The sequence below is a fragment of the Trachypithecus francoisi genome, unplaced genomic scaffold (genome assembly GCF_009764315.1).
Source record: "Trachypithecus francoisi isolate TF-2019V2 unplaced genomic scaffold, Tfra_2.0 Lachesis_group8, whole genome shotgun sequence".
NCBI lineage: Eukaryota > Metazoa > Chordata > Mammalia > Primates > Cercopithecidae > Trachypithecus > Trachypithecus francoisi.
The window spans coordinates 84,789,394-84,812,784 of record NW_022681473.1 but is presented as its reverse complement, the minus strand read 5'-3'; the positions used below and the strand labels follow the sequence as shown (position 1 = coordinate 84,812,784).

The 23,391-nt window shown below is 41.3% G+C and overlaps 1 protein-coding gene across 10 annotated transcripts in view; it reads right to left on the bottom strand.

Moving 5' to 3' along the window:
- Positions 1 to 23,391, bottom strand: part of AMOTL1 (angiomotin like 1) — a 193,076-nt gene that overhangs the window by 54,140 nt on the left and 115,545 nt on the right. For all 10 annotated transcript variants that reach the window (XM_033207040.1, XM_033207039.1, XM_033207042.1 and 7 more), the window contains one exon: positions 6,689 to 6,980. In XM_033207040.1, the coding sequence (XP_033062931.1) occupies positions 6,689 to 6,980 (292 nt within the window). The remainder of the gene's footprint in view (positions 1 to 6,688; positions 6,981 to 23,391) is intronic.

Sequence of the window (23,391 nt, the reverse complement as noted above, 5' to 3'; positions counted from 1 at the left end):
TAGAAGTGGCAGGAGGTAGGGCCAAAAGGAAGGATGGGCGGGGGAGGCTTAGTGGGGGTGAGAGGTACTGGGGAAGGAAGATTCTAACTCTGATCTCATCCAAGTTCTCATAGAGACAACACTAACAGATGGGGTTGGAGGGTGGGGGTTTGTGGGAGAGGAGGTAGAAGAGATATCCAGGTAAAAAGCTAATGTTAATAGCTCAATGACAGATGACAAGGGCCTGAACTATGACACTAAAAGGGCAAATTCCAAAGACACTAATGAATAGAATCAGCAGGTTTTGGTGACTGGGTGCAGACAGTAAGGAAGAAAGCAAGCAAATACAACATAAACATTCACAGCTTAGAAGATGGGGTAAGGAGACTTAACCAAGATAAATGATTATAAGAGAAACAAGCTCACTAAAGAAAGAAAACCAGTCTGGGTTTGGAGATACCATGTTTGAGGAACCTGCTGCACATATTGGTGAAGATTTCCAGTTAGGAGGTGAACATACAAGTCTAAAAGCCAGGAGAGTGGCTGGGGTGTCCTCAATGCACAGATGACAGATGACATCAGAAAGCAGAGACCACTCAGGGAGATAAACAGAAAATTAGAGGGCCAAAAAAGCATTCATGCCAAAGGAGGGGAGGGGCACCAGGGAAAAAGACCGAACCCAGTGGAGCCATAGGAGCCTAGAAGCCAAAAACTTAAAGGAATGAGAGATACTGTGGTCAGCACCCTCAGAGGTTAGAGAGGAGCCAGGATATGGCTGAGAAGAGGCCGATGAACAGGCTGGAGGGCATGAGGGCTTCTGCTTAGCGGCAGCCAACTAGAGCTGAGCTGAGAAAACCAAGGCTCCTTTTGGTACCTACTTATGTTCCCAAAGGCCTCCTTATATCAGAGTTGGTTCTTCCCTGGTCCCCTCATTTCAACAAGGCCTTTCTGATTCGTCCACAGATATCATGAACCACTAGCAATGCAGCAGCACAGAGGACAGTATGTCCTAAATCCTGTTCATAGCCTCACCATGAATTATGATCCTGTCTTCAAATTTTATTTACCAAAGAGATGGCTCCCAGACACACTCACACTTCTTTGCTGATTTTATCTATAAAAGTTGGCCTTTGCTTTCAGACAGCTGGGCATGTCACAGGAACAGTCCCCATCAAGACCAAAGGGCATCTTCAAGTCACCAGGGAAGCTGAGAGTACCACACACTCTGAGGCATCCACGATGAGTGGTGTTCAGGCTTCCAGACCAGAACAACTAGCGATGCTTCCTTACCTACACCCACAGGGATCCTTCCCTTGGTCTGATTTTATAGTATTTTTTATCTGTTGTATTTCCCTCACTGGAATTCTAATCTGCATCTACACTTTGTGGCTCTGATTCGGCTGCTAACTCCTTGAGGGTAGAATAGCTCTTACTGTCCTAGAACTATGCCTTGCCCATGACAAAATACTGACTGATTAATTAATCTTTAAATGTGTAACTTCTACAGACAGACTTGGACACTGAATCATGCATTCTTTCCTTTTACTCTAAGAACTTCCCTCTGCATACTGTCAAAGGAAACTTCAGGATCCCTACCACGATATAGTTTACTATCTCAAATCCTAAAACAATCAAGACCTGACATATGGTTATGTGCTTAGAAGGGACCTAGAGAAAAAAACAAGGGTCTTAGTTCAGAACAAGGTAATTCCTATGAGAACTGATAGCTGTAATGGTAGAGAAAGACTAATCTCCTTTAGTGAGTGCTATGGATATGGTTTGTCCCCACCAAAATGCATGTTGAAATTTGACCCCCAGTGTGGTGACACTGGGAGGTGGGGCCTAGTGGGAAGTGTTTGGGTCATGGGGGCGGGTCCCTCATGAATGGCTTAGTGCCTTTCTTGCAGTAGTGAGATTAGATTGAATTTTGCAGGAATAGATTAGTCCCCATGACAGCAGGTTGTTATGAGGAAGGATGTGCTCTTCAAGTTTTGCCTCTTTATACGTGTCTGCTTCCCCTTTGACCTTCTGCCACGTTGTGACACAGCATAAAAGCCTTCGCTGGAAGCTAAGAAGATACCAGCATCATGCTTTTCAAACTTCCCAGCCTGCAGAATCATGAGCTAAATAAACCACTCCTCTTTATAAATTACCCAGTCTCAGATACTCGGTTATAACAATACAAAAGGGAATAAAAAAGTATGGTTGCAGAGGACAGAGTTACGAGTAAATATAGGAAGTTAAATATATGCAGGGTTTTTTGTTTTTTGTTTTTTTGACAGTCTCACTCCATCACCTAGGCTGGAGTGCAGTGATACAATCTCGGCTCACTGCAAACTCCACCTCCTGGGTTCAAGTGATTCTCATGTCTCAGCCTCCAGGGCAGCTGGAATTACAGGGGGGCATCACCATGGTTGGCTAATTTTTGTATTTTCTTTTTTTTTCTTTTTTTCAGTAGAGATGGGGTTTCACCATGTTAGCCAGGCTGGTCTCGAACTCCTGATCTCAAATGATCCACCTGCCTTGGACTACCAAAGTGCTGGGATTATAGGCATGAGCCACTGCACCCGGCTGAGATGCACATTTTGACTCAACATAAAGAAGTATTTCCTAAGAACATTTTCCAGAAGTGTAGTATACCCATTAGTGAGCTTCTCTTCTCTGGAAGCATTCAAGTAAAAGATGAACAACTCCTTTCAGAGAATGATGCAAGGATTACGAAGGAATGGGAAGTTGAAGTAGACTCATTTTAAGAATTTTAAGACTGAAGCTTTTTATTTCTGACTGTACACTCCTTCAGAGTAAAACCACACCTTCTTCTTTCTATTTCTCCATGTTCAGAACATCTTAAGCACCCTCTGATATTTGTTAAAGATACAGGAGGGTTAGATAGGACGGTTTGACACAAAAACTATCCAGACCAGCTCAGACTCTGAGTACAGTGCAGGAGTGGAATCCTGGTTTACCTTCTCATTCTCCTTTTTGGCCTAGGTGTCAGGGAGCAATCACAGAAATACACTCGATGTCCCAGAGACAGAACTACAAGCAGAGCAGAAAATAAGCAAATGGACAGAGAAGGCCCTGAGAAAATCTCAGCCATTCCAAGCTCCAGATACTGGTTTTTTCCCTGAGCACCTTCACGTGCAACACTCAGGGATGCGCGGGACCAAAGAAAGGCATGCTGTGCAAGCCATGGACTGCCCAATCAAAGCCACCTTTGTTTCACTCACAAAAGAGGGTCTTCACTAAAGCAAGCCTGGGGTAACTTAATGCTTGGCCCTCTCCCATCAAATGCCTGTCTATTCCTTGATGGCTTTCGAGGCCAACCCACTCAACAGCCCACAGTCCGGCCCTGGTAGAGACTCCATCGTTAATTAAGTTTCAGAGAAACTGGGAGGCAAAAAATGCGAAAAACATAACCAAAAGGAAAGACTGAAAACAACAGCTCTTTCTGGGGGTCCCTGACCATCATTCCAGCATTAACAGTGATAATCACTACCTTGTGCCTCTTTGGAAACAGGGTCTTCATATCTAGGCTGGGATTTGACAGTCTCTGAATTTAATCATTCTCTTCTGCTGTGTTCCTGGCACAGTATGCATAGGCTAAACTCTGCAATTAAAAATTCATCTATTTTTAGTTCTGCCCTTACAATGCATCTCTGCAAGGGCCAAAACATTCTCAATGCTGCGAGGAACTCAGATGGGATCAAACTGTGGGCACAGCGGGGTCATATCCTACAACATCGTGCAGCAGTTTGACCCAAAACAGGGGTCACATCCATGCCAGGAGAACTGGCAGCTATCATCCCTGAGAAGCAAAGCTGTCACCTCATCTGACCACCCTCTCCCCAGACCTAAGGCTCAGGCAGCTGCTAAGAACGCTGAGTGACAAAGCTGGGGATGAGGGAGGATCTGGGACTAGGGTGACCTTAGGAACGCAAGGCCCAATACGTCACGAAGTTCATGCAACTCTTGTGTCTCTTGATCCTCGTTGTTGAGAACAGCAATCCAACTTGTGATAAGCATGGCAAGTATCCATCAAAATCTGAGGTTTTGAATAGATAATTCCAGTTTTACATATGACAGATTAATGTAGTACAGTAAGTCCTCAGGTAACATCATTGACAGGTTCTTGGAAACTGCAACTTTTAAGTAAAATGATACATAGCAGGCCCCCAAATAACATCAGTGTTTTCAACTTCATTTCATTGTGATGTTGATGAGGAAAAAGTTGGCTTTGCTTAAAACTGTAGTTTCCAAGAACCTACTGATGTTATTAAGTGAGGACTTACTGTACTTGTAGAACAACTTATAACATTCAAGGGATTGAAAAAGTTTTGGGTTCACGAAGGGACACAGATTTTGATTTGTCTGCGCTTCCAGAAGTCATCAAAATCCTTTTGGCCACAACTTTTAAGAACCATCCTTGGTGCAGGAATATTGAGACACTGGGAGATTAAACCATTTTAGTTTTCAAAATGGAAATGTGCATCAAAATCAAGAAAGAGATGTATGTTATAGGTCAATAAAAAGTACATGCTTAATACCAGCACTTTGGGAGGCTGAAGCGGGCGGATCACAAGGTCAGGAGATCAAGACCATCCTGGCCAACATGGTGAAACCCCATCTCTACTAAAATACAAAAAAAAAAAAAAAAAAAAAAAAACTTAGCCAGGCATGGTGGTGCGCGCCTGTAGTCCCAGCTACTCGGGAGGCTGAGGCAGGAGAATCACTTGAACCCAGGAGGCAGAGATTGCAGTGAGCCAAGATCACGCCACTGCACTCCAGCCTGGCAACAGAGTGAGACTCCATCTCAAAAAAAAAAAAAAAAAGAAAGTACATGTTAATAAAAAGGCAATGAAAAATAACAAGACCTCCAATTTCTGCACCATTTGTGTAACTCTTCAGAAACAGCCATGGGAAAAACCCCAGCACCAAACTCTGCCTTCAAGTGGGTCTGTATAGCTTCTGGACATGTCTGCCTTGGAGCTTTATTAGGAGAGAAGAAAGAGATGCTTGTTTCCCAAGAAGTGCTGAGTCTGCACTTCCCAATTTTCAGACCATACTAAAAGGAAGCTGCCCAAAAATGTCAGAGGCAAGCTTGGACCTGTACAGTGTCTTATAGGCTGAAGGCTGAGACAACACACCTATTTTCCAACTTCTAAGGGTGCAAGAAGGGGTGGGAGTGAGGCCACAATCTTTAGACGGCCCCTGTTTGTTTCTGGCTCTCATTTTTCCCCTCCAATAAAGGCAGCCGAAGCTCTCTCAGCCAAGTCTGGTCTTGACTCCAGGGAGCTCCAGACCTTTTCAGTGGAAGCTCTCTCTGCACAAACGTGCTGGGACAAATTGTCTGTAAACATATGCACCATCAAATCCACTGCTCCCTGACAGCCCTCAGGAAGCAAGCAGAGCCTACTACTCTAAAACTCTTGACCAGCAAAATGACCAGCTTGACCTGTGAAACCAGCACTAACTCATGAACACTAAATGGGCCGGCTGGAGCATTAACTGTCACAAAGAGCCAAAGTGACAATGTTCTTGTAGTCAGATGGGGTTTATACTCCTATACTTTAACTTTACAGAAGCCCTTTATTGCCAAGGGAAGAGCCCGCACTTACTCTTAGAGGATCACTACTACTACTACACGTGCCTCCTCACCCCCGGAAAGGAAACTCAAGTGCTCTATGGCTATCCTTCCCTAAAACATCCTATTACCTTTGCCCAACCCCCTTGCACCCTACTTGCAGCACATCGGATGCTGACTTGAGGGTCATCATGAAATCACTGCCCAGCAACAGCTTGTTCCTGCTGGAGGTTCCCCTATTTACTTTGGCTCTCAGCATAAATCTCTAAGAATAATGGCTACCATACATTTAAATATTCCAATAGTAACTACACAGGCTGGAATTACTCAGCATCTCCCCACCTGGTAAGTCACAAACATGCAGAAAGCACACAATAACTTTACTCTTGACCCTCTCATGTTGAGGCAAGACTGCTTTTTGCAAAGACCAGCTAATGAAATGAACATGACAACACAAGGTTCCTGTCTGAGATTCCTAAATGTAAAGGAAAATTTGGTATCTCTCACTTCATTTCTCTGTGGTTTTATTTTTTATTTTTGAGACAGGGTCTCACTCTGGAACGATCTCAACTCACTGCAACCTATGCTGCCCCAGCTCACGTGATCTCCCGAGTAGCTGAGACTACAAGGCATGGGCCACCATGACTGGCTAATTTTTGTAGAGACAGGGTCTTGGCATGTTGCCCAGGCTGGTCTCAAACTCCTGGGCTCAAGTGATCCACCTGCCTCAGCCTCACAAAGTGCTAGGATTACAGGCATGGACCACCGCACCCGGCCTCCTCCATGTGATTTACTCTCCGTGTTCCCTCTTCTACATTTGTCCAGGTGGGGTAATCCTACTTAGCCTCAGAGTCTCTGATCAAGAGCCACCTCTGCTGTTCCTACAGTAGACCCTTCACACTCTTACTGAAGGTGTTAGCATATGCAACTCTCTCCCCTTTTTGGAATGTAAGCTCCTCCAAGGTCGGAACTGGGTCATATTTATTTTCGTCTCCCTAAAGCCTTGCAAAGGGTCTAGTATAAAAAGGGATCGAGTGCAATGTTGGCAAGTCAGTCAGTGCATCAACTCCCCGTGACCAGGTAAAGAATTTTGTCCCCCTCCCATTCCCCAGGGAAGTCACGTACCTTGTGGAGCTTGTCGGCATTGTCATAGTAACCCTGAAGTTCCTGGTGAAGCACCCGGTTCTCCTCTGTTAATATTTCCACCATTTGCTGGGCTCGCTCCACAATCGCAAAGGCATCTGGACCAAGCTGCTGGCTGGGGGAGGGAGCGGGCGGGGGCTGTGGAGCGCCCAGGGCCATCGGGAGTGGAAGCGGCAGGGAGACAGAGTGCAGCGGCCCGCTGGTGGAGGAGGTCTGGGAGGACATGGGGCTGTGCTGCTGCATGGTTGACGGGAACGGAAGTTGGCACGGGCGGCTGCAAGGCAATGGAAGGCAGCAGTTAGAGCCCAGGGAAATGGTGGGAGCAGGAAGGAAGCCCCAACAATACTGGCACTGTTGATGGCTTCCACAGTCAGAGGCCATCAGTGCACTTCCCAGTGGGAGGTATTCACTGTGCTCCCATCTCAATCAGCACCATTCCGGCTATTGGGGAATCAGCAACCAAGACAGACCAGGTCCCTGCTCTCAGACGTTTACATGCTAGGGAGAGAGACAGGCAAGCCACCCAACAAGAAAGCCAAGTATCAAAACTTAACAAGTACGCTCCAAAGATAAGGTGGAGTGATGTGACAGGGAATGACCCCATGGCTACTTCCTACTGAGAGGGCAGAGAAGCAGTCTCTGAGAGGGGTGGTTTGAGATGAAGTCACACTGACAGACAAGAACCAGTGGGTTGGACGCAGCGGGTAAAGAAGTAGGGAAAAGGAGTATTCTAGGTAGGAGGTGTCAGCTAGCACAGTGGTCCCCAACCACTGCGCCATGGACCAGTACCCATCTGTGGCCTATTAGGGACTGGGCCACATAGCAGGAGGTGAGAAGCAGGTGAGTGAGCAAAGTTTCATCTGTATTTACAGCCGCTCCCCATGGTTCACATTACTGCCTAACCTCTACCTTCTGTCAGATCAGCAGTGGCATTAGATTCTCATAGGAGCATGAACCCTATTGTGAATTGTGCATGCAGGAGATCTAGGTTGTTTTTTCCTTATAATAATCTAATGCCTGATAGCCTGTCACTGTTTCCCATCAACCCAGATGGGACGATCTAGTTGCAAGAAAACAAGCTCAGGGCTCCTACTGATTCTACATTATGATGAGTTGCATAATTATTTCATTATATATGACAATGTAATAATAATAGAAACAAAGTGCACAATAAATGTGATGTGTCTGAATCATCCTAAAACTATTCCAACCTCACGACTGTCTGCGGAAAAACTGTCTTCCACAAAACGGGTCCCTGGTGCCAAAAAGGTCGGAAATGCTGAGCTAGCGCACGGGGCCTGAGGCAGGAATTAGCACTGGCACAAGCAAGAAGTACGAAGCACTGCCAGCAAGTAGCAGTGCAAGATAAGACTAGAGTGATGGGCAGGTGCCATGGCCAGACTTTACCTTGGAGTGTACAGAGGCCAGGGGAGGAGCTGCCTCTCCTGTGGTGTGCACAGAATGCAGTGCATGGTGGCAGGAACACACGTATGGAGTCCAATGAGGCCCAGGTGTGGTCTAGGTGAGAACTGAGGAGAGCTCAGAGTAGTGGCAGAAGAGAAACGCTCAGAGATTGGGATTTGTTTTGTATATATCATGGATGGGAAGAAGGGAAGTTGGGAAAATTAAAAATTACTCCTGGATTTTGGGCCCTACACAAATTGATAGGGGCACCATTTAATGAAATGAGAAGTCTTGGGGAGAAACTGATTTGTTTTGCTGAGGTGAGGAAGGTCTAGAGCTGCAGAGTCTAATTTTAGCCATGTTAAAAAGAACACATAAGGGTGTCTCTTCATGGCTCAAATACCTGGTATTAGCTCCTATCTTTGAGATCATGAATTTCCATCCCCGTCCCCATTCCTAACAATTCCATCCTAACTATTCAGTGAACCTGCTTCCTAAGAATCACTGGATTTTCTTTCAACCTAAGCCAAGGGCTCCTAACAACATTTAGAAGTATAAAGGGTATGAACCAAAAAGTATCTGAGACAGATCTCAATCAATTTAGAAAGATTATTTTGCGAGGTTAAGAATGTGCCCACGGGCCGGGCGCGGTGGCTCAAGCCTGTAATCCCAGCACTTTGGGAGGCTGAGACGGGCGGATCACGAGGTCAGGAGATCGAGACCATCCTGGCTAACATGGTGAAACCCCGTCTCTACTAAAAAATACAAAAGACTAGCCGGGCGAGGTGGCGGGCGCCTGTAGTCCCAGCTACTCGGGAGGCTGAGGCAGGAGAATGGCGTGAACCCGGGAGGCGGAGCTTGCAGTGAGCTGAGATCCGGCCACTGCACTCCAGCCTGGGCGACAGAGCGAGACTCCGTCTCAAAAAAAAAAAAAAAAAAAAGAATGTGCCCACGACAGAGCCTCAGGAGATCATAACCACATCTGCCCAAGGTGGTCTGGGCACAGCTTGGTTTCAAACACGTTAGGGAGACATGAGAGACATGAGACGTCAATCAGCATGTGTAAGATGAACATTGGTTTCGTTTGGAAAGGCTGGACAACTCCAAATGGGGAAGGGGCTACTAGGTCATAAGTAGATAAAGAGACAACTGGTTGCATTATTTTGAGTCTCTGATTAGCTTTTCACTGAATACACAATTTACATGTGAGAGGAGGGTAAAAGAAAAGTCACTTACGCCTTAGTCTGGCTTAGTGAAACAACAGGGCAGAGGAACTAATAACATATGCTTTTGTCTCAGGTGAGCAGAGGGATGACTTTGAGTTGTGTCTGTCCTATGTCCACAAGGAATTTCCTTGTGGGCAAATTGTGAGGCAGGTATGTGGCTTTTTTTTTTTTTTTTTTTTATCTTTGTAGCTATCTTATTTAAGAATAAAATGTGAGGCAGGTTTGCCTGATGCAGTTCCCAGTTTGACTTTTCCCTTTGGCTTTGTGATTTTGGGGTTCTGAGATTTATTTTGCTTTCACATCTTTCAGAAAAAGCATTTTATAAGAAAATGAATGAGCCTCTGGTCTCAGGTTTTGTCTGCTCTCTCATGGCTAGGACAGTTTACTCCTAGAAAGGTAGGTGCCAGGTTATTAGGAAAGATCATTTTTAGTAGGTTGTGAAATCTCATATCCTATGATGAGAAAATAGGATGAGGAAGAGAAACAAACAAACAAACAAGATGAAGAACAATCCTGGAAAATTGATATAGGCCATATTACTCTGAAGTCCATACATCTATAGGCAGGTATGAAAGTAGTTTATATATGTAAATAACTTGCTGTTATTTTCTTCTGAAGCTTACATTGTCTAGCTTCAGTTTGCAAGGCTTTAAGAAAGCACAGCTTCATTTTCAGGGATTTTTTTTTTTTTTTTTGAGGCGGAGTCTTGCTCTGTCGCCCAGGCTGGAGTGCAGTGGCCGGATCTCAGCTCACTGCAAGCTCCGTCTCCCGGGTTCCCGCCATTCTCCTGCCTCAGCCTCCCAAGTAGCTGGGACTACAGGCGCCCGCCACCTCGCCCGGCTAGTTTTTTGTATTTTTAGTAGAGACGGGGTTTCACTGTGTTCGCCAGGATGGTCTCGATCTCCTGACCTTGTGATCCGCCCGTCTCGGCCTCCCAAAGTGCTGGGATTACAGGCTTGAGCCACCACGCCCGGCCAGGGATTTTAAATCAAGAAAAAAATGGAGGGAAAATAGGACAGGAAAGAAAGAAAGAAAAAAAAAACAATTAAAAACATTACTTTGGAGACGTGTAGCCAGGAAAAATTTTAGAATTCAGTCCAAACTATAGAACATAATAAAAATGGAAAAACATTAGATAAGACTAGAATCTAATAACAAGTGTAGTCCAGTTTATTTTGAAACATAATTTTTCTCTCTCCAGTCCTCATTTTCACTAAAGACAAATCACAAGACAAATTTATGTGTAAAATAAGTGTTGGTCTTACCATACTTGGCCTGAGTATTTGCATAAAGTCAGAAAAAAAAAAAAATTGCCATATAGGCTCTTTTCTTTTTAATTGACTTTACTGGAACTTTATTTCACAAGGAATGTCAGATTAGACTTCAATGCTTTGAGTCCAGCCTGTGCCTGCAAATACCTGTATTGGGTGAATTCCTCACCTTAAGGGCCCAAGAAAACAGGGCTCCTGGGTCTGTCAGAAAGTGACATTCTTTACTTACTGCAGGTCAGGAACCTATACAGGGACTGTGTAGACAAAGTATAAGTCCAGCTTTCCCAAAGGGTTTTATTTGGCTCTGCAAGTCAACCTCCATTCCTTAAAGCAATCTGGTTATATCTAAAAGCATGCCATTCCAATGAAAGCCCTGGTAAAATAACCAGTGTTTCCAATTGTGTCCTATTACAAAGAAAAAGATTCTTACTGAACTTACGCAACTAACTATACTGCTATAAATTAAATATACTTGCAAATAGTTTTCAAATTCTGGAGAAATCAGGTAGAGAGATATATGCTTCAGATTTTGCTCACAGGAGTGTTGCTGACCCAATTATTAAAAGCTGTAAATAGCTCAAAGAAAAAGGGTTTTCTGGATGCAGAAACAAAAGAATTAGCAACATTTCAAACAAAGTCATAAAAAAATTATTTCAGTCTTTCATTAGTCTAATTACATTAGTAATTAACTCATGTTCTGCTTGATGTTTATGAACACATTAGCTTTCTACGGGAGTCTTCCAAGTTTTTCCTCTATTCTAGTGTCACAGTCTCCAAAGTCATCAGAAATCTGCATTCAAGAACAACTGTCAGAGTCCTATAGCTGATTATAAAAAATACCTTTTGAAAAGAATAAAAGTGAAACAACTAGATGAGGAAAGTCATGGTTAAAGACACAAATGACAAGGAAACTGGATTATTTCTGTGGCATATAATTTTAGATCAGAATCACCATTACTACTAATAACATTTACTAAGACATATTAGAATCACAGGAATCTCATACAATTCTGGAACACACACTAATAACACATTTATATAAATATAATCCAAAGAAGGTTAAACCCCATTTCATATTTGACACTACTTCCTGAATGATTTTATTACATCAAATAAGCTGTATATGTCTCTTTTGGACTTCAAGGGATCTAATATCAAAAGATTAATGAGGACTAAAGTTAAAATTTGATTTTGGAAGTCTGTCAAATATAAAAAGTTTAGAACACTTCATATCACAAAATAGGATCACAAGTTGTTATAAAATAAGTCAATCATTGAAATGAGTCAAATCATTGAACTCAATGATTTCAAAAAAAAAGCAAAAACCTTTATTGAGAGAGATTTAACTTCCCAAACAACAAGCCCTAATAAAGACAGCATGAGGCCAATGAAATGTGTCTTTTAAAATTCTGTAAGTAAATTTATTAAATTTTAATTATCTTGACCATAAGATATAATTTTCATAAACCTTTTTATAACTTTTATAACCTCTTGTGAAGGAGTGAGTTAATGCTCCAAAAAAAAGCGTGTTCATCTGACACAGGGCTCATATGCTGGTCTTGCATCAGTGTCAGTTGGTATTAATGGTTCATTTATAGAGAAATTGAACTAATTTTATCTCTCAACATTGGCCCTTACAATCTCATGCCCACCTCTTCCACAATAGTCTCTGGGTCTTGAGGAGTATAGCTTTAATTTCTGGCCCTGTGTCTCAAAAACACAGTTTATTTTGGTTGGCATCTTCTACCGGATCTGAAGATGTGGTTTTAACTGCTGTCAGGGTTTAAGACTGAAGAGGACTTGGTGTCCTGTTTAGACCCAGAAGTCAAAGCTCTGTAACTTAATGACACAAGGACTTTAAGAGCAAAATACAGAAAGTTATATGAATGTGATAACTTTAATTTGAAAAAATTTTAATCTCAGTTTTTTCTAAGCAAACCAAAACTTAATAACAATGGTATTTTCAATAAAATATAAAATGTGTTTGTTAGGCCAGTTACAAAAAGGCAAAAGAAAAGATCTTCTGCAGTGCCACTGCTATTCCCTGTGAGGTGTCCATTTATTATCAATAACCTGAAAGTCAAACTAATAAAAAGGTACTTCAATTAGACATAGAGAGTGTTTCTTAGGTAACAAGCGAAAATTTTTAGATTCATAGAACCATCTAAAGCCAAGAGCACAGACTGATATGCTGGAGAAGACATTTCCTTTAGGCCTTTAGGATAAAATATTTTTAGCATAAGGCCACAACAAACAGACAGCACCTGAGGAATAAAACTTACGGGAGCCAAAACTGAGTTGAAGGAGATATTTAACTATTTCAGGGCTTTTAAAAGGGGAGAGAAAGCTGAAACAGCAAGACACAATAAAAGTTAAACTTTGGGTTAAAAAAATTAAAATGTCTTGTAATTTTGTTAAGGGTAAATCAATACCTTAAGAAAGTTTCATTGTACTACCCAATTCTTTAGTGCATAAGTGTTTTTTTAAAATATCAAAATGTAATCTCTAGAAAGACCATTGTAAATAATTTCTCTTTAATCACAGACAACTTGATCATATAAAGTTTTTCTTCCCCCATAAAACTTTATTTTTACAAATCTTATTATGACTTACACAGACCATTCATGGCATACTTGGACTCTCTGGTTTGTCCTGAACATCCTTCTTTCTTAACCAGTCATTTTATTCTAGGACAAAAATTTACCATATAAGATTCTTTCTCATACAAAATTATTTTCCTTTTTAATCTTTCTTGCCAAAAATACCTTTTTATATTTATAATTTTTTTACAATGCTTTTATACACTGGTTACCATTACCTTGTTTTATCAATAACTTTTAAATAAACTTTGAATAGACAAAAATTATTTTCCTTTAAATAAGAACACATTTCTTTTTCAGAAAAACATTTTTCTATAATTTATTTAAAAATTAGAAATGACTCAGACATTCAATGAATATGTATTATTTAACTTTAGATTTTAAATTATGTGATAAGTTTATTTGTAGGCATTTATTCCACTACATTTATCTAATTAATTGTGTTTTCACCCAGATTACTTATTAAAACTGTGATAGTTATTATTAAAAATGTTAACCATTTTGTAACCTATGGAGTTCAGGTTTTCCTAAGAACCTTAACATTAGATAATTTTTGTTTGTTTGTTTTTGCCAATAACTCAGGATTTAGCTGTTTTCATTTACTGAACAATATTGAATTCCTTATTTATCAAATTTTACATAAAGATAATTTTCCTTTGTGCTACATTCATAACTTTATAGCCCTCACGCCAAATTTTTACATCTAGCAGAGACAATTAGGCCACTTTACCAATGAATCTAAACAATAATGTATGTTAACAATTCTGAAGCCATTTCTAATTACATTTCACAAATACTTTTAAAACTAGCTTATTTATTAAAAATTTACTTAAGTCACATAAACTTGAAAAGACATTTGGCTCAAAGTCTATTTTTTTCTGATAAAGTGTTTGATTTAAGCACTTTTTCCATTAAGCCAATTAATTAGAGCTTTTATGTATTTTTAGTAGTGAAACATACACACGACACAAATACATAGATATACTATACACGTAGATAGAAATAGATCTTATAGATTCATAACAACTCTTTTTTTGCTACTATTTTAGACTTCTAATTTCTTGATAACCTGTTTTATTACTCCAGACAGATGTCAGCTATGTAGCCCTAAATTTTGCATCTTAAAGGATCAACTCTTAGGTGAAAAATCAGATAGTGAAATTTATATTATCTCAAGGTACAGAGAGAAAGAGTCTGGTGGTACTACAGGGAGATTAAAAACAGATGTCAAGTCAAACATAAAATTATAGAAATCCATCATAGAATTGTATAAGGAAACCAGTTTTATTTAGATAGGTAGTTCTAAATTTAGTCTCTCTCTTTTAACTGGATCTGTGAACTCTGGGCAGAGCCCACACTGAATCCTGGGTCTCCAAAAAGAGAACTAGTATGGGGCTAGACCACGTGACACTTTCACAGTGCACTTTTTTTTTCAAACAAAGACATTTCTCTAAGTGTCTAAACTACACTCTTTGTTACTTTAAACACTCCAGAGTAATCTCTGCTACAATAACTATTTTAGTGCAAAAAAAAAAAAAAAAAAGAAAAGAAAAGAAATGAGGTAACACACTACCAAAGCAAGCAGTTTAAGATCTGAGACCAACATATCTGTTTACACTCTTGGGGTTCCATAAGGAAAAACAGAGGTTTCTCCCCAAAAGGGAGTCCAGGGCCTTCTCGGTTTTCTTTAAGGAATCCTGGGCTATTAGAAACTATTTCAGGTCCCTTATGCAGCAGAGTGTGGCAAGAGAAAGGAGAGAAAGCAGAAGTAAATGGAGAAAACAGAATTCAGTCAACTGAGAAGAGAAAAAAACCTTTTCTCAAAAAAAAAAAAAGAAAGATCCTAGAAGAGAAAATAAATATAAAAGCCACATACACACACACACACACACACACACACATACACACACATCTTGGATATTAGCTTTTAATTGACTGCTAACCATTGAGCTACTTAAGAAAAAACTTTTAAATCTCATTACCATATTTTAGCTAAAACAAATTGCTGATATTTCAAAACTAATACAAATGTCAAACCAGAAAGAGCTTGATTTAGGAACTAAACCCAGGCTGTCATGGTGACAAAAAATTGGGGGCAGAACCTTAGCTACCTTTAGCTACTGAACTGCAGCGTGGGGCAACAGCCATTGCTACTCCAGTTTGGCTTGGCTTGTTAAGTAAATAAAGGTGCCCTTGTTATGTAAATAAAGTCCCACAGGTAGTCAAAATCAAAAATCTTTCAGGCCTGCGCCGGAGCCTGTAATCCCAGTACTTTCGAGGCAGGTGGATTGGCTGAGATCAGGAGTTCGAGACCACCCTGGCTAACATGGTGAAACCTCGTCTCTACAAAAAATACAAAAAAATTAGTCGGGCGTGGTGGCTGGTGCCTGTAGTCCCAGGTACTCAGGAGGCTGAGGCAGGAGAATCGCTTGAACCTGGGAGGTGGAGGTTGCAGTGAGCCAAGATTACGCCACTGTACTCCAGCCTGGGCGACAGAGCAAGACTCAACCTCCCAGACCAAAAAAAAAAAAAAGAATTGTTTTTTTCCTTTTGCTGGCTGTCATTTTCCTTTTCCCTTTTTTTTTTTTTTTCAGTTATGGGAATTTAGCCAAATCAGAGGCCTTGTTCCCCATAATTTTAAACTCTCCCTTGGATTTGATCAAGTCAGACAGAGCTGGTCAAACCCAACAGGAAAAAGATGGAAACAACAACAGAAACAAACAAGCAACAACAACAACAACAAAACAGTTATGCAAAACAAACAATCTCACAATTTATACAATTACTGAGCACTTTAAAGGTAAGGAGAAATTAAGACCAGCTGGTTGTTAAATTTAGCCAAGACAAAACTCCAATTCAGCTACTTATCTAGGAGTGGGCCTCACGCTAATGACTGCTCTCTACCATCCAAGAAACAGGAAAAACCTCTAACTTGCCTTCCCTGTTGGAAGCAAGCTAAAACTCCAGAAAGGAATTACCTGCACTCCATCATGCTGAAAAACTTGCCTTCCTTGTTGAAAGAAAGCAAGATTCCAGAAAAGGAGCTGTACAGCAAAATAAACTTTATATCTCGATCACATTGGAGAGATCAGGGATTCTCTGGAGGGGGAGTTCCCAGGCCTCAGCAAATTGTCCTATTGATCTGAGCCATAAAGGTAGCTTAAGCTGCTACCAAGCACCCGTAGGAGATTTGTCAAAGGACAGGGGAACCACCACTCAGAATCCCTTCAGGTTTCCCATTTGTGAACCCAAAAGTATCTGAGACAGATCTCAATTTAGAAAGTTTACTTTGTCAAGTTTAAGAATACACCCATGACACAGCCAATGAATGTAAGATGTATATTGGTTTGGTCCAGAAGGGCAGGACAACTTGAAGTGGGGGAGGGGGCTTCCAGGTTATAGGTAGATAAGAGACAACCTGTCGCATTATTTTGAGTCTCTGATTAGCTTTCAACTGAATACACAATTTACACGTGAGAGGAGGGTAAAAGAAGAGTCACTTACGCCTTAGTCTGGCTTAGTGAAACAACAGGGCAGAGAAAGAATCACATGAATTTGTCAGGTAAACAGAGGGATGATTTTGAGTTGTGTCTATCCTTTGTTCATATGGAATTTCCTTGTGGGCAAATTGTGAGGAAAGTAAATAGTTTTTTGTTTGTTTTATCTTTGTAGCTATCTTAAGAATAAAATAGGAGACAGGTTTGCCTGATACAGTTTCCAGCTCGACTTTTCCCTTTGGCTTAGTGATTTTGGGGTCCCGAGATTTATTTGCCATTCACAAAAGCAAACAAAGTCTTGTTGTGTAGTTCTCCAACCATAGCTGTCTCTCTTCTGCAGAGACTTGGGAAACTCATTTTCCTGTTAATCTCAACCACTGGGTCTCAATCAGGGAACTGCAGGTTAGATACTAAGCATTAGCATGAAACCCCAAATTATCCACATTCCGTATCAAAGGGCTGAGTCAGTCCTCTGAAGAGCCAGCTGCTTCTAACCAGTAACAGTGACATGTGCGACCTTCCATAACTTGTAGCCATCCACAGCCAAAGCGCTCAGAGCTACCCCCATTCTCCACAGGAGGTCACCGAGCCTTATTTTCCTTTTAAGTATATTTGCTGAAATGTTTGCGAGCCTATCAGCCTCTGTATCTCTCATTTTCTAAGTATTTCTCATAGCCAGGTTTCCTCTGAATGCAACTCCTAACAGCTAAATGTCAAACTCTAGAAGACAATTTGACAAGGATCACTTCAGCCTTCCCTACATGGATATGCAGACCTTCACATAAATTGCCACGGAATAAGTCCAACAGATCCTAATAGAGTAATTAGCCTCAGGCCTTGCTTGGTAACTAAACTCAAGACACTCCATCTGGGCTCAGGATGTATTTCCCAGCTGGATTTCCTTAGGCCTTCAATTTAGCAGCCCTTCCATTTCATGTTGAAATAACTGGGATCAAAGTTCCCCAGGCAAGGTGAAGAACTGGAGAGCTCAATGCAATTCTTTATTCCATAAGTGACTTCACCTTGCAACCATCCGCAGTTTTCAGAAAAGAATGTTATCAGCAGAGACACCTAAATCATCCCTCCTCTCTCTTGCTACACACCCACTGCATAACCTGCCATCTCTTTAGACACAAAGCGTTTCTGCATCTTGGTGAATTTGAGCCCCTTCCACGCTGAAGTGTGTGTGAATATACATGTCGTCTCGTGTGTACAAAGAGGTCTAACTCCACCACAAGAGTGAAATTCACAATGTCCCGCTTTCACCTCAGGTCACAGGAGCTTCGATCAGGAATGGACACAAAACACCACATATCTGTCACTGAGTTAGTGCTTCCTGCAGGCTGGCTAAATCCTACAATAATACATTTTTCAGGGAAAGAGGTTATCTTGGTAAGAGTCAAAATACCACAAATTACACCACTGCTTTCAAATGAAAGGGCAGAAACCCATTCCCACTTCCTGACTATTCCGCTTCACACTTCACTTAATGTGAAGAAGAAACGCAGCTGTCTCCTACAGGCTGAGGTGGGCACAGATGAGTCTACAACTCCCTCCCCTCCTACTCAGGTAGCTTCGGATGGGGCTTCCATCTTTTAGCATTTAACTCTGGGATTTGGAAGTCACTTATGGTCAACTGGGAGCTTATCTTCTCCATCATCTTTTTATGTCATGTAGCAATTACAAGGAAAACCAAGGAGAGAGGCCGAAATCAGGCGATAGTGCTTTCTTGATGCCAGCATACGTCATCAGTGATGGTGACTAGTTACCTGAATGACAGTGCAGAAAAGGCAGGTTTGCCAAGCTTAAGGGATAGAAAAGAATGGGCTTTTTCAAAATGGGAAGTTTTCTATCAAACAGAGAGCACTGGCCTCACAAATAACTCAGTTACACATTCATGCTAATAAATACCACATTACGACGGACAAACTGCAGGCAGGACAGAAACTTCTATTCCTTGGCTCCACTGCTCAGCCAGCTGGGGTGAGTGAGCTCAAGGGTCTGTATAAGCAGATCTGAGCTTAGTGCAAATGAGGGAGAAAGAGTGTCAGGAGGGAACAGGACAATTTCACAGAAACTCGTACCAGTGCTATGAAACAGTCCAGCCTCGGCTTGCAAAGATAATGTTATTGATGGGCCCCTATCAGGATAAACACGCCCTAGTAATGGGGACACAAAGAAAAGGGGAAAAGAGGCTGGGCGCGGTGGTTCACGCCTGTAATCCCAGCACTTTGGGAGGCCGAGGCGGGCGGATCACAAGGTCAAGAGATCGAGACCACGGTGAAACCCCCTCTCTACTAAAAATACAAAAAATTAGCCAAGCGCTGTGGCGGGTGCCTGTAGTCCCAGCTAGTTGGGAGGCTGAGGCAGTAGAATGGCGTGAACCCGGGAGGCGGAGCTTGCAGCGAGCCGAGATAGTGCCACTGCACTCCAGCCTGGGCGATAGAGCAAGACTCCGTCTCAAAAAAAAAAAAAAAAGAAAAGGGGAAAAGAGAGGATGGGAGCCCACACTTATTGATAAACTACTTGTGACTAGAACTCCACGCTCTAATTGTCTATTTGTGAGCCTGTTTCCCTATTAGATTGTGAAATCAGAGAGGAAGCTTAGTAGACATCCTGTATCTCCGTTTCATGGGACTACAATGCCACTTATACAGTTGTTAGAGTCTGATACACAGTAAGCACTGCACAAATGTTAGATGTTCTTACCATGATTATAATTATTATCATTGTATCCCACAGCCCCTAATACGGAGTCTAACACTGGACATTCATGAGAAGAAGCCTGGTAAATTTTTTCTACGATGGCAAACATTTATTGAACACTTTTTATAATCCAGCCACCAGGGTATCCACTGCTACATGCATCATTGCATTTTGACCTTTATATAACAGATATCATTATCAGTTTATTCAGAAGAAGAAAACAACACACAGGATGGTAACCTGCAAAATACAGAAACAGATAAAGATGACACAGGCATAAACAAGATTCAGGCCTGAGTTTTCCAATTCCAGAGTCCCCGCAGTGAACTACTTCCCTACACTGGTGAATGCAAAAGAGAAGGCAGCCATCCTCTGGACCTGTGCTCCTGAGTTCTTAACGCTCACCTGCGGCCCAATCTGAGCCATCATTGTGTCCACGCTCTACACCCTAAATGGGCAACCTCAGGTAAGCAGGAGGGCTAGCAGCCTGCCTCTGAGTTGTTTTCTCAAACTGGAACTTACATTCAACATTATTATCTGCTCTCAGGCTAACATCTTGCCTACAAAGAGGATTCAACTAGCATTTATTGAAGGTCTGTGCTATTTCCTAGGCACTACATTCCATCATCTTGCTTAATTCTCACAGAAATGAGACAGGCACCACTGCCCCTATTTTCATGAGAAAACCCAGGTTCAGGAGGTCAAACAACAGCTCTTTCTCCTTTCTCTAGGAACCAAATGAGCTTTGGAACACACAGGAAGTGACCATTTTTCCCTCTGCTACCAAACTGACTGACTATTTAAATATGTCTGAGCAGGGCTGCAAGTGCCTCTTCTCCCAAGTCCACAGTTATATATTAAAAACTGAAATCATATGAATTTAAAAGCTATGTGTAAGAGACAAAATATAGCCTCCTAGGCTGGTCCTCCATTGTCAATGATCTGGGCTAAGCTTGTCCAATGCGAGTCACATGCAGCCCAGGACGCCTTTGAATGCAGCCCAACACAAACTCATAAACTTTTTAAAAACATGATGAGACTTTTCTGCGATATCTTTTTTAAGCTTGTTGGCTATTGTTAGTGTTAGTGTATTTTATGTGTGGCCCAAGACAATTATTTTTCTTCCAGTGTGGCCCAAGGAAGCCAAAAGACTGAACACCCCTGATCTGGGCCATGCTGTATACAGCCCAACTCCCAGAATTTGCACCCATTTCTTTCCTCTGAATTTACAACTCTGCCTGAGTCACCCTCACTGGCTTTATGTCATGTTACTGGTTCTCTTAAATTTCTATTTGAAATAATACCACTGAATATTTTATATGTGTGCATCTTTTCTCCCTTATCATTAACATGCAAATTTTCTAAAGACAGACAATTATGACTTACACTGAGTTGGCACCCAATAAACTTTTATCAATTTAGTCCTAAAGCTTAAGAGTAAGTTAGACCATATCTGCTTGATGGGTTTTCAAATAAATAGATAAACCTTCAACACTATATTAAGGGAGAGCTCTCTGGCATTTAGATTTGTTCTGGATATTATAAGTGGACTATGGAATCATAAAGTTGCCAATATGATAACATAGCTTGGTGCCACTGCCCTTCTTCTCATGAATTTGAGGTCACAGAAGGCAGCTCAAACTGGAGCAATGATGTATTCGGATTGAGGAAACAAGGTCATCAGTAACATCTGATCAACCATCCATTTGCTCCTCTGCATACAACAAGCCTTCATAAATAAACTCACGTTTTTACATTATGCTTGCAAATAAATGTGCCTTGAATAAATAGCACTTTACATCACTGTGTTCTTTAATTCTCACAAACTTGGGCATTCACTGCTCTCATTCCATATACGGTATTATCCTATTTTATGAGCATCCAAATCAAGGCTCAGAGGATTCACATGACAAACCACAGATCTCACAGTCTGTACAAGGCAAATAATGGGCCTAGAGCCCACCATATTCCCACCTCATCAGGGTACCCCACCATGTGAGTACAGGAGTGCACTGTTCCTTAATACAGGGTCTCTTTCTTTTATCCTAGGATTGCCCTTCTTTAGCCTTGTAATCATGGACAAGTTTTAACCTCTTCTTCGCCATTAAATGGTGATAATAGTACCTACTTCACAGAGTTATTGTGAGAATGAAATGAGATGATGTGCTTAGTGTCTCTCTTTAGGAAAGCACTTCATAATGGTTAGCTTCTGTTATCATCACACACTGCTAACGGATGACAGAAGAAAGGCAAGAAGCACCACCCTTGGATTGCCCTTCCTCTTCGAAGACCATGAGCTAAGAATCACAGTTCCTGTCCCTACAACCTGTGTGAGGAATCACGGCATGATCCAGCACCACGGAATGCAGTGCCATGCACAACCAGAGCATGGTCTGGACTGATGTCGGTGCATGTCAGTACATGCTCTCAGACACAGATTCTCATTCCTTCTAGTCCTACACTGTCCAGACAGTGGCCACTAGCCACTAGGCTATTGGGCACTTGAAATGTGGATAGTTTGAACTGAGATGTGCTCTAAGGGTAAAACAGACATTAGAACTTTAAGACTTAGGGCCAGGCACAGTGGCTCATTCTGTAATCCCAACACTTTGGGAGGCCGAGGTGGGTGGATCACTTGAGGTCAGGAGTTTGAGACCAGCCTGGCCAACATGGTAAAACCCCATCTCTACTAAAAAATACAAACATTAGCCCAGCGTGGTGGCATGTGCCTGTAGTCCCAGCTGCTTGGGAGGCTGAGGCAGGAGAATCACCCGAACCCAGGAGGTGGAGGTTGCAGTGAGCTGAGATCGAGCCACTGCACTCCAGCCTGGGCGACAAAGTGACTCCATCTCAAAAAAAAAAAAAAAAAAAAAAGAATTTGGAGACTTAGTAGAAAAGGAAAATACCTCACTGAGAGTTTTTAATATTGATTACCTGTTAAAATGACAGTATTTTGGATATAATGGGTTAACTAAATTTTTTTAATGTTTCTAAATGAGTTTACTAAACTATGCTTTAAAATTAATTTCATTTGTCTCTTTCAAACTTCTTAAGACGTCACTGCTAGAAAATGTTTAATGAGATACGTGGCTCATGTTACATTTCTACTGAACAGTGAGTGCTGCTCTAGACCATTGTGCATGTACCCCAGAAGGCCTGGTTCTGGAGAGCCAGTTCCAGATTTCAGTGAGCATCAGAGCAACTCATGCAACAGACTAGTTGTTCCCATTCTGTGGTCCCCAGATCCTCAAGCATCAATGGTGAGGTCAGGAGTTCGAGACCAAGCCAAACTCAACGTATTAAACTCTATGTTCATCTATAATTAGGCCATCAGGCTAATATGTAATAAAAAACAGCTTGTTTGACAAAAATTTTGCAAAACATGACAAGAAAATAAAAAAAATCAATGGGTAAACAGACAAAGGATGTAGTAAAGTAATTCATAAAGAGAAAATGCAGGGGCTAAGTACACATTTTCCTATGCAAAATTAATAGAGAAATTAAAATCAAAACATTTCTCAGTTTGTCAATATTAACAAATTTCTCAAGATATAATACATATTAGGCTTCTGCCTTTGTAAAAAATAATCCCGAGAAAAAAGACTGGAAGGAACTATTGCAAAAGGAAAAAAAGACCGGAAGGAGCTATTACTACAAGTAATGGGACTACAGATTTTTCTTCTACTCTTGATACTTTTCTGTTCTTTACACATTTTCTACAATGAACCATGTATGGCTACTTAAAAAAATTTTATTAATACATGTACATTATATATAGAAAAATTAGAAAACATAGATAACCCAAAAACTCAGCATTGTTATTTTAATAATCAGAAAAAATGTAAACAAAATGAAATTTAAATGAGGTTAAATAATATAGGGCTTCTTGGCTGTGAAGAGGTTCAAATTTGAATTCCGTTGACTCAATAAAAATACCTCTTATTTATATACAGCTCTGCAACTTACAGTATTTTCCTATAA